Source organism: Chiloscyllium plagiosum, unplaced genomic scaffold (assembly GCF_037043375.1).
Source record: "Chiloscyllium plagiosum isolate Xiang-an unplaced genomic scaffold, Cpla_swu_hap1 HiC_scaffold_1, whole genome shotgun sequence".
Classification (NCBI taxonomy): domain Eukaryota; kingdom Metazoa; phylum Chordata; class Chondrichthyes; order Orectolobiformes; family Hemiscylliidae; genus Chiloscyllium; species Chiloscyllium plagiosum.
The window spans coordinates 4,030,236-4,047,770 of record NW_028270139.1 but is presented as its reverse complement, the minus strand read 5'-3'; the positions used below and the strand labels follow the sequence as shown (position 1 = coordinate 4,047,770).

At 41.6% G+C, this 17,535-nt stretch overlaps 2 protein-coding genes across 8 annotated transcripts in view; one reads left to right on the top strand and one right to left on the bottom strand.

Annotated features, from left to right (window-relative positions):
* The window catches only part of fhip1aa (FHF complex subunit HOOK interacting protein 1Aa), a 199,752-nt gene extending 186,898 nt beyond the window's left edge, over nt 1–12,854 (top strand). For all 4 annotated transcript variants that reach the window (XM_087973450.1, XM_043699695.2, XM_088000826.1 and 1 more), the window contains 4 exons: nt 295–1,371; nt 2,268–2,446; nt 8,569–8,710; nt 11,704–12,854. In XM_087973450.1, the coding sequence (XP_087829576.1) occupies nt 295–1,371; nt 2,268–2,446; nt 8,569–8,710; nt 11,704–11,933 (1,628 nt within the window). In that variant the 3' untranslated portion in view covers nt 11,934–12,854. The remainder of the gene's footprint in view (nt 1–294; nt 1,372–2,267; nt 2,447–8,568; nt 8,711–11,703) is intronic.
* Nucleotides 12,855–12,965: 111 nt separating this feature from the next.
* Nucleotides 12,966–17,535, bottom strand: part of gatb (glutamyl-tRNA(Gln) amidotransferase, subunit B) — a 75,487-nt gene continuing 70,917 nt past the window's right edge. For all 4 annotated transcript variants that reach the window (XM_043699738.2, XM_043699751.2, XM_043699762.2 and 1 more), the window contains one exon: nt 12,966–13,893. In XM_043699738.2, coding sequence (XP_043555673.2) covers nt 13,768–13,893 — 126 coding nt within the window. In that variant the 3' untranslated portion in view covers nt 12,966–13,767. The remainder of the gene's footprint in view (nt 13,894–17,535) is intronic.

The window sequence follows — 17,535 nt, the reverse complement described above, 5'->3', positions numbered from 1 at the left end:
CTAATGGTCAGCTTAACAAAAACTTTCAGAGGCATCTGAAGTTTTGAGATAAAGTTGTGTGTCATCCCCTTTGGCATTGGACATATGTATAACATTGGAAACTGTCTAAACTTGTACACTATTCAAGTGGCAGAGGGTGCCTGATACCTAGCGCTGTACTGTCCATTTCTCCTCAGAAAGGTGAAGAGAATATTTTGGGGGAAGAACCAAACCTATTGTTTTATGTGTACACTGTGCACCTTCGATCTCACTAAACATTCTCCATTGTATTAACTTTTTCCCTCCTTCTCTCAGGTTCTGAAGGAATGGTGTCATGCACACGAATTGTAGGGGATTGGAAGAGACTCCAGAAACCTCTGGATATCAGTTACCTGCAGTACCTGTGGGAGGCTCGGGTCAACATCATCACCTGTACGAGAAACTGCAGAGCATGGTCTGCACCTTACGATGGGGAAACTCCAGATGCTGAAATTGTTGGCCCCGTTTTGCCAGAGGATTCCAGCAAACCCAGCAGCAGGAAGTCAGCTAAAGGCCAGCACAACTCTGTCATCAGGAGGACTAGGTTGAAGTCCAGTTCCACCAGGGAAAAGATGCAACTGGACTTGGAATGGGATAACAGCTATGACACCGGAATGTCTCCAGGCTCTGAGGAAGACCCCTTGCAGCCATATTTACCTTTTATGCCTAATGAAGAAACTGGGAACCGTATACAACCGGTCGATCCTCCCAAACACATTCAGGAGATGAAGAAAAGTGCATTAATGCTCATAAGAGGCTCTTACATCGAGGAGTCAGATTTCCACGATGACGTCATGGTTTATAGATTGTGTGCAGAAAACGATGCTCAGGATATTGTTGAAAACAATTCAAAAAATGTCAGAAAATCAACGTCTGTGAAAAGCATCGATCCGAAAACGCAGACATGCAATGGGCCTGCCAATCGAATACTGTGGAGCATGGCAAAGAGCACAGCTGCAGAGAAGGACACCTCAGTGAGTGATAGATCTGAGCAGGGCATGGAAATGGAGTATTCGGGACAGGGGCCTGCACAAATCGAGAAGAAACAGGAGGATGGTCTGTGTCTACCAAACACTGAAGCCAAGTGCTCCATCCAGCATACCATGAATCTGGAGGCTGATGATTTTCTTTCCCAGTATCAGGATCTCCTCGCAAAGCTAAACACTAATCCTGGAGATTCAGCGGCACCGAAGCAGAATTTGTCTGAACCAAGCACTCCCACAGAAGAAGATGATGATTTTGAGAAATTCATTGAGCCCCCACTTACCGACAGTGTAACATTTCCATTTGGTCCCAAAGTGCACCTGATGTATTCCAGTAATCCTGCTCGAATACATGGAGCTCCATTCACAGGCATGTTATAAAAGTTATATATAGGAATAAGTATAAATATAGGAATTATTTTGTTTTTTGTGTTACAATAACTGAATTAAAAAAACACTTAGCTAAGCTTTGACAATGGGATAGCAAACCACATTTCCAAATGTGTGTCTGAAGCACAGGCAGTATTGTAACCCCTGTGGATTGTACAGAGATATTGATAGATTATTTGAATGAACAAAACTGGTAAATGGATTCCAATGTAGGCAAATATAAAGCCATCTAATTTTGATTTAAGAGAATGGAACAGGTCTGTTCCAAATGGTGATGAAGTAAAAACCATGCAAGCCAGAAGGTACTTAGGCTCTGGGGACCTAGAACATTAAATGTCATGCACATGTACAGAAAATACACAAAAAAACTACTGGATAGGGAACATATATCAACGTGGCTAAAATGTAAACTGTAGAAATCGTACATCAGTTAGCTTTTCCCTTTCCTGAAGCTGGCATCGTTGAAACCAATTGTAGACCCTGGTTGAGATCAATTAATTCAGCACAGTTCGGAGCTATTGCAAGCATGAAGTTTGCATTACTTACAAAACATTATTTTTAAAATCACTCCTCCTTATTGATTTAGATGCAGACAATTCATTGCTTCCTCTAAGCTTGTCTTTTCCTCCCTCGTGCGTGTTGATTTCTGCTAAGGATCTGTTCCAAGGGCAGAGGACACCTCTTGTGCCATGCTCAACTATCCCATTTCTTAAAAACCTTGAAGGTTATAGTAAATGGGATGATGTTACCGAGGGAGTTAAAAACAGTACAATCAGACAATGTGGGAAATATAATTGGTGTCACTGATGGTCAAGGCAGCAGCTTCACCTTTTGCTGCAACTCCTCTCCTGACTCACTTGTCCTTTCTGTTTACAGGACCATTCATCAGCGTTTTATTGTCAAAGCTGGAGAACATGCTTGAAAATGAATTGCACGTTAACTTGTTGCTTACTGGGATTGTTGCTCGACTGGCGTGTTACCCGCAACCCCTTCTCCGTTCATTCTTGCTCAATACGAACATGGTCTTCCAGCCCAGTGTTCGCTCCCTCTATCAGGTACAATGAGATTGACCACACTCCAACAAGTCCCAGCACTTCACAGCTTTAAATAGCAGACTTTAAAAATGAGCAAATTGTAAGTTGACCTTATCTTGTATAGCAAATGTAGTTTTAACTGGCACCTTATGAACCAGCACTAACGATAAACCAGCAAACATTATGAACCTGGAATACCAGATGTTTACTGTATTATTGCAATCTCTCTGATGTCCACGCAGTCAGTTGAGGGGTGAGTGAGAAGGCTCTCTGTCAGTAAGTTTTATTTAAGACAAAGTGGCATTATATTTAAGTAATTTATGCTGTAAATAAAATATAAGTATAAAGTGTAGTGTAAAGTGATGTGTATACTCCTTACTTTATGTTTCGAATACTTAGTGTGTATTTTAATATTGATCAGCTGGCACACTCCTGGTCCCATAGGTGCTGGTTAATAAAAAGTTTGCTGTACTTAAAATATATTCTGTTTACTAGTTCCATTTAATAGATGGAGCCTGTCATTTACAGGAGCTTTTATATGATTCAGGCTACATTCCTGTGTTTTTTCTGCTGGTGTTTTAATGAATTCTTTTAATGTTTTGATTATTTTAATTCTGAAAATTCATTTCATTTTTGTTTAAATCAGCGATTTTTGATTATTGCTGACTAGTTTTTCTTTGAGCTGCTCTTTTTCTAGACCAGTGGTAATGGGGTTTCCTACTCTAAGCCCATTTAAATTTACATGGTCCATGGCCAATCCTGGACATGTGACTGCCTTCTGTGCGAGGTCGTCAGCAGCGACAAAGGGAAAATACAAGTTTCAGGTTTTCCAGACCTTCAGCTGTGTATCGCTCTGAAACAGAGGAATAGGGGCCTGATTGTCCACTATTCAGTGATCCTTGGGTCTACTTTTGTGAGCCCTCTCAGATTCTCAGTGGTTTCTGGGCGCTTAGGGGCAATGATGCAGAAAACCAGAACATGCACTAAAACAAAACAAAGAACCATGGATAGTGGAGATCTGGAACATTCAAAAATAGGAATTGCTGGAGAAACTCGGTGGGTCTGGCAGCATCAATGGACAGAAAGCAGAGTTAATATTTCGGGTCCAGTGACCCCTGGAAGAGTGCTCATCCTAACCTAAGAATCCTGACCCTCCTTAGGTTAGGATGAGGACCCTTCCAGGGGTCACTGGACTCGAAACATTAACTCTGCTTTCTGTCCACAGATGCTGCCAGATCCGCTGAGTTTCTCCAGCAATATCTGCATTTATCTGTTTTGAGAACATTTGTTGTTGCCTTATTTAAATAGATCTCACAGACCTGAGACTAGCGCAAGTGCAGACTAAGATTTGCATGTCTCAGAAATGCCCAGGGCCGTATAAAAGTGTGCGAAATCCAGAAATTGACTGTCTCTGACTTTTCCCTGATGCATACTCTGTGCTTACTGCAAAGTTTAGGAAAATCAACGTGTTGCAATTTGAGAATGTAGATTTTCCTTTTTGGAAAAGATTTAAGAATGTGTTATATCTTAATATTATGGTTTAAGACAAAGCAAGAACACATAGATACAAAATCCCATTGAGCTATAGGAGGATTGGATGCACTGTAATGAGCTAATTATCCTTTCTGGTTCCTCCAATAACGCTAGCATTAACAAATACTTCATTATCTCGTCTCTGCTCACTTAAAACCTCAGCCATGTTATGGTGAGATGGTTCTATTCAGGTGACTCCCCAGTATGGAATATCTGCTGACAATGTGCTGAGGCTTTACAAGTATTTGAGTTAGAAGCAGGAGTAGGCCATTCAGCCCCTCGAGTTTGTATGCCAGTCAGTAATGTCATGAAGGCCTTATGCCCGAAACGCCGATTCTCCAGCTCCTCGGATGCTGCCTGACCTGCTGTGTCTTTCCAGCAACACACCCTTGACTCTGATCTCCAGCATCTGTAATCTCACTTTCTCCTCAGGAGGTCCTGGCGCAGAAAGTCAAGGGTAGCCTCTGATACCAGTCCAGGGCCAAACAGCCACACGGAGTGGTCAGAGTCAGGATACTCTCTGAAGATGGGTTGAGGAGATAAATGTTGAGCAGCCCTACACCTTTTAATTTTTCTTCCCTGTCAGGCACTTTCTTCCTCCTGGAATGAGACGTGGGGCGATATTAAGGGAGATGAAAGTGGTTGGCACAGCTGGTACTGTTGTTGTGAGTGGGGAGGTTTCTGCAAAAGACCAAGTTGGCAGGGCACAGGGACGGTAGGGTCCTAGTATCAGGTTGGGGATGTATGAGAGCGACTGAGAGAAGATGTTGCAGGCACGAGTGAGACTGGTACAGCTTGAGCCTCAGTGGGAGGTGGGTACAGTAGAGTAGAGAGGGTGAGTGTGAGGTAGCGGAGAGAAGCTGGTGCAGAGAAGGGCATTGACCTTCCTACATTAATGCACATTCCCCAAGATGGCTGAAACTGAACCTGGGTGCCAGCCTCCGACTAGACTGACATGCTCTGGTGTTGTGCACCCTGCCCCCCACTGTTAGTGCTGAGGGAAGAGGACATCCTGGGTCTACACCACCCTGTCCAGCAGGAGCTCCGGGTCCCTGCCCACAAAGTGGGGCACCCGTTTCCCATATCTGCCACTTCCAGTTAAAATACCACGAGCCATGCAAGGCAGCTCTGGACTGACGGTGCTTTTCCAAGTGCACATGGGCTTATAAAGATGGTGGTGATGCCAGGTTTGCCAGTGAACTACAGAATATTCTGGCCTTGGTGTCGTTCCCAGACGATGTATGGTGAGATGGGTCTGGAATCTGCTGAGAGAGGTACTTTAGATGCCCACTAAGTAATTAAAGGGGCAAGTTTGTTGAGGTATTGTGAGAGATCTCACTGGACCTCTCACTGTGGTGAAAATCCTTCCAAAACATCCGCACAACTGACACTGAGCTTAAAATAAACATCAGATTCAGCCCGGAGACCTTTGCCTGGAAACCAAGTAACAAAAGGTCGGTTTGGGCTCAATAGAAAAGTAATGGAGCCACCCCAGCACTGATACATGAAAGAGAAAGGGCAGTTGTTTGTAGTGTGCATCCAGTGGCTGTATTGCAAATGCAGGAAGAGCAATCTGGAAAAACTCTCAACTCTCAGACCTACCTGTCTGAGCCTATTGTGTATCCCAGAGCACGGTGCCACTGCTTTGATCCCACTGGTGCTCTGCTCTGCATGCAGTGTCACCACGTTCTGAAGTTTCTGCTGCCCCACTTTGTGCCCAGTGACATCCTGCTCTTTCATGTCATGGTGTCCAGCTTTGCAGCCAACCAGCACTCAACCCTGAGCCTAACTGGCACCAGCTCTGCCAGAGATGCCCCTTTCATCCATGAAAATGCAAATTGCTGGAGAAACTCAGCATGTCTGGCAGAAAAGAGTTAACAATTGGGATCCAGTGGGCCTTTTTCAGAATTAATTGTAGCTAGGAAAAGGTTGGTATATATGTTGGGGAGGAGGGACAAGTAAACAGTAGGTGGAATTCAGCCAGAGAGAGAACCAATTGGGCAGGTAATAGACTAGATTGACTGAAGTGTAGGTGATTTGCTGCTTCACCTGGAAGGTGTGTCTGGGGCCTTGGATAGTGAGAAGGGAGGAATTAAATAAGCAGATATTATACCTTCTGTAATTGCATGGGATGGTGCCGTGGGGTGTGATGACATGTTGAGAGTGAAGAAGGAATGGACCGGAGGGAACAGTCCCTGTGGAAGGCTGATGAGGGAGGGCAAGGGAATATGTGTGTGATAGTGGCACCCCTCTGGAGGTGGTGGAAATGGCAGCTAACAATCCTATGGATGTGGATGCTGGTGCGATGTGAGGTGAGGACAAGGGGGACCCTATTGCTGTGTGGGAGGGAAGAGAGTGGAGTGACGGCTGAAATGTGGGAGATGAGTCAGATATGGTTGAGGGCCCTGACAACCACACTGATGGGGAATCCTCAGTTGAGGAAGAAGGTGAACATTTCAGAGGTCTCCTTGTCAAACTTGGCATCATCAGAACAGATGCGATGGAGGTGGAGAAACTGAGAGAATGGAATATTTTTTAAGGAAGCAGAGAGTGAGGCCATTCCTGTTCTGTGCCAGACCAGAGGTGACCAAACAGAACTATGACTACAAGAGTAAATGAGGGGCTGGGAATTTGACAGCAAACAACTTGCCTGACTCTCTGGAGCTGCCTCCTTTACCGATCCATCTGGTGCCTTTTTGTAGTAATTTCTTCTCATATATTAAGTCAGTGATATTTGCATTGACTTGGCCAAATCATCGGCTGGATGATGAATGTGTATCCAAAGGCTTTATTTTTCTTTCATAGGAAGTGAACTTTGCTGGCAAGGTGAGCATTTTGTGCTCATATTTAATCGCCCTTTTAGGAAGCGAGCCACTGCATGAAACACTGCGGTCCACTTGGTCATTTGAACATGCGTATTTCTGGATCAGAAACACCAGCAAGTGAGATCTCATCTTGAATGATTATCGGTGACAACTGTAGACCCTGGAGATCAACAGTTTGGAAGGGCATTGGATAAATTGAGTCAGACGGAAAGCTGAGCTGATTGAGAAAATGGCCCAGAGTAAACAGAGGCCAGCACCTTCTCTCACACTTCTTCTTTTCCAGCCAATGGAACAGAAGCTGCTTTGAGCACGATGTTGCTGAGCCGCACCAAGCAATGCTTAACGTTGAACTGACCACCAAGGCATGAACTATCTCATGAAGCTGTGTCAAAGACTTTGGGTACACACTTTAGCAGTTACAAACAATTCTGAAACAGCAGCCACTTGCACAATCTCAGCAGGTGCTAATATAAATCAGCTAGCAACACATTTGAAAATAGTTGACAGTTCTTTTACAAGGTGCTGGTGAGGTGTCCTCCCTGTTGCTGAACATGTGTGTGTTTGAGGAATGTTGTTAGCTAGAGAACTGAGCTCCAGTGTAGCAGACCTGGTGATAAATCAGTGTTACAGAAGTATGTGGGCGTTTTGAAGGTAAACCAGTCTCCACCTTAGCACAAAAAAGGTTATTTTGTTGTATTTATTATTCAGTCTTTATTAATGTTCTGTTGTGCACTGTGAACACAGTGACATTAAGAAATCTAATTGTCAGTGCTGGAGTCGCGTAGATTTGCAATGTATGAGCCATGTTTGTGTAAATGTTGTTGTTTCATTACACAACAAAAACATATTTGATGTGCTTGGTGTGACCTTAACAGCTATTAAAATATGTGAATAAAATATGAGGAAATTGTTTTCTATCTTAATACCTCATAAACGTAGAACTCTAACTTTCAAAAGTTTTAGTTGAAAAAGAGAAATGCAGATACCAAAATAGTGAACGATATTATAACATCTTTGTCCAAATCTGTAGTCATTGATTATTTAGATATAGAATAGCCATCATTCTCCTTTACCAGGCTTCCAATCTTGGTGTGCAGCTCCCCATGTATATCGTCCTTTAATGCCAGCTTCTAATTGTTGGCATGGTCTGCCCATCGAAGTTCAAACTCCTCTACACACACATTCACAGCACAGGTCACTAGCTGGCTGACTCCAGAGGGAATAATCATTTTTCATCTTCCAAGCTGAAGACTCTTGAGGGCATGTGGAGTTTCAACCTTGCTGTCCCTGCTGAGCTCAGCTAACAGGGCAAGATTAATCAGCATTGTGAATACCGTGATCTGTATGGAACTGTGCCACAGTGATTTGTACTATTTGATTATTTTCTTTGGAAAATAAATAGCTGAGAAAAAAAAGTCTGTTCAATACAATCAAGGTAATATATTGCTGTATTATCATGTCAATTTTGCAAAACATTAAACTGGAAAAAGTGAGGACTGCAGTTGCTAGAGGTCAGAGTTGAAAAATGTGGCACTGAAAAAGCACAGCAGGTCAGGCTGCATCCGAGGAGCTGGCGAATTGGTGTTTCGGGCATTAGCCCGAACATTAAATTGGCTTATCTTACTGATGTTTCAAAATCATACTAATTCTGAATTGGATATGAGTTTGGAAACGATTTCTATGACGCTAGTAAAATAAGTTGAAAAAGGGTTGCTCAGGTCAAGTAATTCCATTGTTTAAATTAAATGAGAGGCAGTATGATAATTATTGTTTGTGTTTACACAGGTGCTGGCATCTGTAAAAAATGCAATTGAACAGTTTGCTTCTACAAGAGAAAACTTTTCTTCATACCTGACTGAAACACGCAAATATTTGCTCTCTCGGGTAGAGATCTCCACTTTGCACAAAGGGGTCTTGACAGGCGAAGGTATTTTAACATTATTTTGAAACATTCATCCAATTTTTGTGCAATCTAACAGCCATAAGATGCCACCATTTGATCCATTGTGCCTGAAAGAGTTATACTTCCCTGTACCCCTGTAAATTGTACTTTTAAGCCTGTCCCAAACAATAATGTGCCTGAGGCATCAAGATTCATAAAATGCTGCTTTGCAGTCCCCCTGAGTGAGACCAAATAGATTAAAAAATCAAAGCCAAATCAAGAAATCAAATATGGAAATCCCCATCCCCAACAAAAAAATTGCTTGACTAAAACGAATCCCGGAAACCTTATTTTACATAAGGTAATACTTATTGTGCTTCACTGTTTCCAGGGTTGTCACAAAAGTTATAAAGAGTTTTAAAAATACAACAAATTCCCTAATTTACCTGGCCTTCAGACCCAGGTTGACTGAAAGCATGGACTAAGCAAATGCCGATGGTTCATAATGAAACTATGATTCAGATCTGGAAGTAGTCCCTACCCAAATGCAACATCACACAAATAACAGATAATGACCATGTCCAGCAATTGCCACTTGAACTTCAATGGCATTAACCATGCTGAATCCTCCACGATCAACATCTTGGTGGTTGCCAATGACCAGAAACTGATCGGCACCAACCATATAAATACAGTAGCACCAAGGACTAATCAGAGGCTGACAATTCGGTGGCAAATAACGAATGACCTGATTCTTTGGAGCCTGTTCATTATTTACAAGGCACAAGAAAGGAGTGTAATGGAATACTTCTTTCTTGTCTGGATGAGTGCAGCTCTAACAACACTCAAGCAGCTTGACACATCCAGGATAAAACACCACATCTTGATTGGCACCGCACCTAACACCTTTTACTTACTCTCTCCACTACATGCATAGGGAGAGCAGTTGACAGGGACACCCATCTACAAGATCATAGAATTTCTACAGTGTGGAAGAAGGCCATTCAGCCCACCATGTTAACAATGACCCTTAGAACATCCCACCCAGATCTACTTTCCTTCCCTATCCCTGTAACCCTGCATTTCTCATGACTAATTCACCTAGCCTGCACGTTAGTGGATTCTATGGACAATTTCCCATTGCCAATCCACTGAACCTGCATATCTTTGGACTATGGGAGAAAACCCACACAGACACTTGGAGAACGTGCGAACTACACATGCATTGGAATCGAATCTGGGTCCTTGATGCTCAGGCAGCTGTGCTAAGCACTGAACCACTGTGCCACCAGATACAGTGCAACAACTAAGCAAGGCTCATTAGGACAATATAAAATAGCCATCAGTATGTATGATGAAATGTTTGTATCAAATCTTTAAAATGATTAATACACCACAGTAAGGGATTGCTTTCCTTAGTCGCACTTACGCAAATCAGGAACCTTCCTGTAATATTGCCTACTTCAGTGTTAGTGGATCAAAATCTTAGACTCCTTCCCCAAAAGTGCTGCATGCCTACATGACATGGACTTAAGTGATTCAAGAAAGCAGTTCACTACCTTGTCATGGGCTCTCTTGGGATGGGTGATAAATGCTGACATAGCTACTAACACACATCCCATGAACAAACAAAAATAATTAACTAGCCAGCCCCATAGCTTGGCCACCTGTGTGCCTGTTAATTCCTGCACTCCAAACTACCGTTGACACCACCCAACCCAGCACAGCTTCAGTGCTGAGGATGCTGGCTTTGAGAGATCACCCCTGTACTGTATGATCATTGACTACTCTGTTACCTCCTCAAAAAAACACAAGATTTTTCATGCAAGGTTTATACATTTTGAAATCCATATTATTCTTTATTATATATTTTGTTTCTAGATACTCTTCTTTCATTTTATGAATTCTATTATTTTTCTGACAATCGATGCTAAAACGGTTTTCTGTAATTCCCTGGGTATATCCAGATTCCGTAAGTGTTTGAATTATATAAACTATCTTTCAGTTGTATCTACACACATTTTTCTAACATGATTAAATATGTATAGCAATGCCTGTTATCTCTTCCCTAAGACCCTTTTAAAAAGGTATTGTGCAATCCATTTGGACTGGAGTTCTGATTAATTCATTCAATACAACCCTTCTTTTATTTTAAATGCACTTGCCTCATTGTTCATTTCATCTTTCAGTGTTATGTGCCCCTGTTCCACTTCCCTGGTTTTAAAAAAAAACAGCAAAATCATTTAATGGTGTTGAGTATGATCTCTGAGCTCTACAACACTTTTTGTAGTGGTTAGATTGACTTCAGTGGAATGGATAATTTCGCAGCTTGACACTAATGACAATTTTCCATTAACTCATCCGTTCTCTCCACAAATACCGCCTGACTTGGAGTTTCCAACAATTTGACTGAAGTGAATCCTGGCCATATTGTGTAATGGGCTGCTTCTTTATTCCTTGTTCAGTGAATAAGTAAACAATTGATGATATCAAACCTTAACATGCCAATTAAGTCCACCATCAGGTTCATTGAAGAAAGTAATTAGCCCGCATAAGGTGGTTGTGAGAGGACAGTACTGGTTCAGTAATGTCTATCCAATGTTCAAATAGCTTTTGGACACCTACAATTCAGACTTGCTCAAATGGCTGTTCTTTAAATATGAGATATTGATGCCTATGAAACTCTAATCCTTCAGAGCTTTTAGCTGAGATAGGAACATGAAGGTAGACAAAAAACGTAACTCCACATCAAAAAATGGTTCAAGATCTCTGCAATGGGCAGCAAAAGAGAACTGAATTATGAATTCAGAAAAGTGCCTTGTGCACATGTCAGATCAGGTCACTCATATAGTTTAAATGTTTAAAAGGTTTTTTAGTCTCCATATTCTGCCTTTCTGTGAGGACTGAGCAAATAAGGATTTAGAAGAAAACTTCATGGAATAAACCATGTGTTGACTGAGTAAAAGCATAAATTGTATTACAGGAAAAATATATACATGATTAGTAATTCTTTTTCTTTCCTGGAAATTATCTTGCAGAAATTAAGCACAATCAAAGTATTGCAGATAACGGACACAAGCCTCAAGGCAGTACTCAAAATGCACAGCACCCACCTTTAAGTAAGCCAGTGGCTCCTTGGGTTCCCTCGCCTGTAAAAAACTCGATCAATGCAGCTGTCATCTTCACAGAATTTCTTAAGGAACTTGCAGCCATTGCACAGGAACATTCCATTTTATCTCACGTTCCACTGGAGGAATGTGAAGAGTAATTGTTACAAGTTTGAAGAAGTGTTTTAATGCAATTGATGCAGTCTACTTAAATCTTTTCCAAAGTAATAATGTATTTCTCCCAGGCCTTAATTACAGTAAGAGAGAGAGTGGAACAATTTTGTCTCATTTTGAGGCTTGAAACTTTTAGGAAATGTTGATGTTTAAACGCAGCAGCCTTATTGTCATAAAAAACACACGAGTAAAATTGTCTCACTATGCAAGCTACCATGTATGAATGCGGACAAAAATTTAATTAAATATATATTGTATTTTTGAGTACATATAAATTACAAACACTTCTGGTATTTTGTGAAGTTTAGATGTGAACATTTGGGTCTGATCTTTAAATGTCTGATGATATTCATTCTATAAAGGTTGGCTGCGAATAGTACCAAAGATTAAATGAATGAGGACTGAAAATTTCTGCCACTTTTGCTAATGAAAAAGGTTTTTAAACATTATGAAATCTCAAATGTGTCTGGTGTAGTGACCAGAACGTGAATGTGACAACTGCAGAAAAGTAGTAATGCAGTGAAATTGTTTGCTTATGGAGATGACAAATTGTTTTATATACTGTTAAGCTGTTTGTATATGTACAGTCAATGCCGGCAATAGGGGAAAAAAACCATAATTGTGGTTTTACTGTTGTGTTGAATTTTTTGCACCATCAATAGGAATTGTAAAATCAGATTTCTAAATTTAACATTGTGTTGTGAAACTACTATGCAGGATTTGAGGGTTAATGGTATTTATAAGTTCATCCTGAAGAGTAAGATAACTTATTAAATTGTCAGAACATTCAGTAAAATATAGTTTGTGACTCAGTGCAGGATACTATGTTAGGCTAGTTTACTTGGGAGTTGCTCACTTTGTCTACTGCAGCAATTTAATTCCAAGCATTAAAGTTCTCTTAAAATGGGTTCTGAATGGTTTTTATTTGAGATATACATCAAAGCTAGAAATAAATTTTTAATGTTATTGTTGTTACCTTTTCATGTGAAATGTTGCAGTTAAGAATCTTTCACTGTAACATGAGTACTTGAATAATTTATTTTTTAATAGGTAACAGCATTTCTATCATTCCACTGCAATCTATTGCCAGAAGAAGTTGCAGTTTCCATTAATTGCAATTCTATGAGTCAATGTTTAATGGATATTGAACATTCATATGACAAAAGGAGTGTCAATTTGCAAATCAAACTCAACCAATTAAAGTTCATAAATAGAAATGACTGAAAATAGCATACATCGACATAAAAAAGTTTCAGGTTTGTGACGGAATGATGCTCCATAACAGCATTGTCACCATCTACAATATATATGCAGTATAACACAGCTTATACATGTTTTCAATACAGAAATCACAGACCCATATCTGAACAGAAGTTGACAGTCAACTCAATCTACTGCATATAAATTTGATCAGTAAAGAACACAAAATGACAGCCATTGTTCATATATGTTTAAGTTAAGTTACTGAATTATCCTGTTGGATCATGGTTTCAATCAATTACATTTAGTAATAGTTGTACTTTACATGATCATTTCACAATTCAGATAGATCACTTGCAATCTAAGTAATTCTTTAATGTTCATTTTACTGAGACAGAATTATGTAAGTGCTGTAGGCAACCAGTAGAATACATTTTAATATGAATAAACACTTTTTAGAAAATGAAGACTCAAACAGCAGACTCCTGTGGACAATAAAATGTCTCAAAATTCTATCAAAGTTATTCTACCAGATTAAGGCAAAAATTCAATTTCAATACTGATTGGTTTCCTGTAATGGTTGAATTAAAACAGTTCTACTTTGCCTTGATTTCCATTCTTTCAGGACAGTTTCTTTTCCAAAATAAATTTCACCACAGTAGGAGCAGCCCGGCCATGTGTTGCTCTCTGAACCTGGCCAATAAGCTTATTTAACACTTTCCAATTTCCTTGTTGTATTTCAGAAACCTAGGAAATAAGTGAAAAGAATGGATGAAGCGCAATCTATCTTTGAATGATGCAGAGGAACCTAACAAATTACAAAGAAAAGTTTAGCTCAAAAAATCAACATGAATTGTGCATCTGTTTAATAAAACCCCTAAGGGATGTTAATCATTACATTATTTAATCCAGTGTGGACACTGATCAGTTTATTTTATATTTTAATTTTGAATAGAAACACTGAATCGTTAATGCACACTGTAATTACATCACTTCTTCCTAACAAATCTTGGGTCATTCAATCATCAACTAAAAGCATTACTATTTTGGATACATGACCTACCAATACTTCTATTCTAGTTCTCACATTTATGGTATAGGTGTGACAACCACTTGCACTTTCTGCGACTATCCTGTTATTTGCCTTTTAAGTCTTGGGTCAGGCCTTCTGGGACATGTTTTGTCTGGATTTCATCTGTCAAGGTATGCTGTATATTTGCATGCTTTGGCCAAGGTAGTTTAGATACTTGTGTTCAAGCCAGAGCAGCAGAGATTCTAGAGGAAGTAATCAGAGTTGGATTGTGTGGCTATACTGGTTGTCATTAGACAGACTGCACACCTCCTCCCTAAACCCTTGTCGTGATGTCCTCCATGTGAAATTCCCTCAATTTCTCCTGAGAATCAGTCACTAGGTATGAACATAAATTATATTGGTACTGAACACACTTTAGGAGAAAGTGAGGACTGCAGATGCTGGAGACCAGAGTTGAAAAATGTGGTACCGGAAAAACAGCAGGCCAGGCAGCATCCGAGGAGCAGGAGAATCGACGTTTCGGGCATAAGCCCTTCTTCAGGAATTCCTGAAGAAGGGCTTATGCCCGAAACGTCGATTCTCCTGATCCTCAGATGCTGCCTGGCCTGCTGAACACACTTTAGCCAAAGTACAACCAGCAATATTTAACTTATGAAATTCTCCTTGTATTGGATGACTACTTCAGTAAACAACACTAGGCAATAGTTGAAATAGCAGTTTGATAATCAATTTCTGATCAGAACTCTACTGCATCATATTATTACCCAACTGAAGTGGAGACTTTCTAGAAAAAAAGATGCTGCCAGATGGCTACTGTAACTTTAATAATATAGTTAGAGACACATAAGCAAAGAAGTCTGTACCAACCTATCTACACCCAATTCCAATTTACAGCACTTGGCCCATAACCTTGAACATATGACATTTCAAATGATCATCCACATACTTTTTAAAAGGGCGTGAGGTTTTCTGCCTCTACTACCCTCTCAGGCCGTGGATTCTAGATTCCCACCTCCCTTTGAAAGACAATAATTTTCCTCAAATCCCCTCTACACATCCTGCCCTTTGCCTTAGAATTATATCCCTCATTCCTGATCATTCAACTAAGAAGAACAACTGCTTCATACCCACCCTATCCATGCCATTCAATCTTCAACACACCTCAATCATGCTCCCCCCTCAGCCTTCTCTGCTCTACATAAACAACCTGAGCCTATCCAGCCTCTCTTGACAGCTTAGATGTTCCATCCCAGACAACATCCTCGTGAATTTCCTCTATATCCTCTCCAGTTCAATTATATATTTCAAATAGTGAGATGACAAGAACTGTACACAATACTCTAGTTGTTGTCTAACCAAAGTTTTGTAACTCTCCAACAGAACATGCTCTCATTAGTAACCACTCAGCTAATTTTTGTGTCATTGGCAAACTTATTTATCATATCTCCCACATTCTCATCCTTGTTCTTTATAAAAGGAAGATTATCATCTAAATTCCACCAGCATTAACCTCACATAATCATACAGCATGGAAACGAACCCTTCCGTCCAACCAGTCCACATCGACTATGTTCCCAACCAAACCAGTCCCACCTGCCTGCACTTGGCCTACATCCCTCCAAATCTTTCCTATTCATGAACTGATTCCAAATGTGTTTTAAAAGTTGTAACTGCATCCACCACTTTCTCTAGCAGTTTATTTCACACACGAACCGCTCTGTATAAAAATAAAGTTGCTCCTTTTCATTTTCAATATCTAGCAAGAGAATACTATGTTACTGGCACTATACAAATGCAAGTTACTGCTGTTTCCTAGTTGTCTCTGTTCTACAACATTGTGTAATTTTTTCCCCCCAGTGTCAACTCACTTTAAATTGAGTCTCAGGCAGGTCTAAGCTTAGTTCTCAGAAAAGGTCACTGGACCCGAAATGTTAACTCTGATTTCGCTCCAGGCAAAAGTGGGTACTGCAGATGCTGGAGATTAGAGTGGTGCTGGATAGGCACAACAGATCAGGCAGCATCCGAGAAGCAGGAAAATCAATGTTTCGGGCAAAAGCCCTTCATCAGAAAGGAGGCTGGGAGTCTCGGGGATGGAGTGATAAATGGGTGGGGGTAGGGCTAGGGAGCAGGTAGCTGAGAGTGCAATAGGTGGATGGAGGTGGGGGTAAAGGTGATAGGTTGGAGAGGAGGGTGGTGCGGATAGGTGGGAAGGAGGATGGACAGGTGGGACAGGTCAATGACAACAGTGCTGAGCTGGAAGGTTGGAACTGGGGTAAGGTGGAGGAAGGATAAATGGGGAAACTGGTGAAGTCCACACTGTCCGTGGGGTTGAAGGATCCCGAGGCGGAAGATGAGGTGTTCTTCCTCCAGGCATCGGATGGTGAGGGAGTGGCGATACAGCCGGCCCAGGACCTGCATGTCGTTGGCGGAGGGCAAGTTGAAATGTTCAGCCACGGGGCGGTGGGGTTCATTGGTGCCAGTGTCCCGGAAATGTTCACTGAAGCACTCTGTGAGAAGGCGTCCATTCCCCCCAGTGTAGAGAGAGACCGCATTGGGAGCAACAGATACAATAAATAATGTGTGGAAGTACAGGTAAAACTTTGATGGATGTGAAAGGCTCCTTTGGGACCTTGGATGGAGGTGAGGGGGAAGGTGTGGGCGCAGGTTTTGCAATTCCAGCGATGGCAGGGAAAGGTGCCAGGAGGGGAGGATGGGTTGTTAGGGGGCGTGGACCTGACCAGGTAGTCGTGGAGGGAACGGTCTTTGCGGAAAGCGGATAGGGGTGAGGAGGGAAATATATCCCTGGTGGTGGGGTCCGTTTGTAGGTGGCGGAAATGTTGGCAGGTGATGCGATTTATGTGAAGGTTAGTGGGGTGAAAGGTGAGGACCGATGTTGGGGGGGGGGTTCTGTTCTTGTTATGGTTGGAGGGGTGGGATTCGAGGGCAGAGGTGTGGGACGTAGATGAGTTGCATTGGAGAGCATCTTCAACCACGTGGGAGGGGAAATTGCAGTCTTTAAAGGAGGAGGCCATCTGGTGTGTTCTGTGGTAGAACTGGTGCGCCTGGTAGCAGAAGCGGAAGAATTGGGAATAGCATTTTTCCAGAAGGTAGGATGGGAGGTGGTGTAAACCACGTAGCTGTGGGAGTCGGTGGATTTGTAGAAAATGTCAGTGTTGAGTCGGTCATCATGGATGGAGGTGGAGAGGTCTGGGAAGGGGAGGGAGGTATCAGAGATGGTGTGGAATGTGCTGAAGTTGATGAACTGTTCAACCTCCTCGTGGGAGCACGAAGTGGTGGTGATGCAGTCATCAATGTGGCGGAGTGGGGCCAGTGTAACTATAGAAGATGGACTGTTC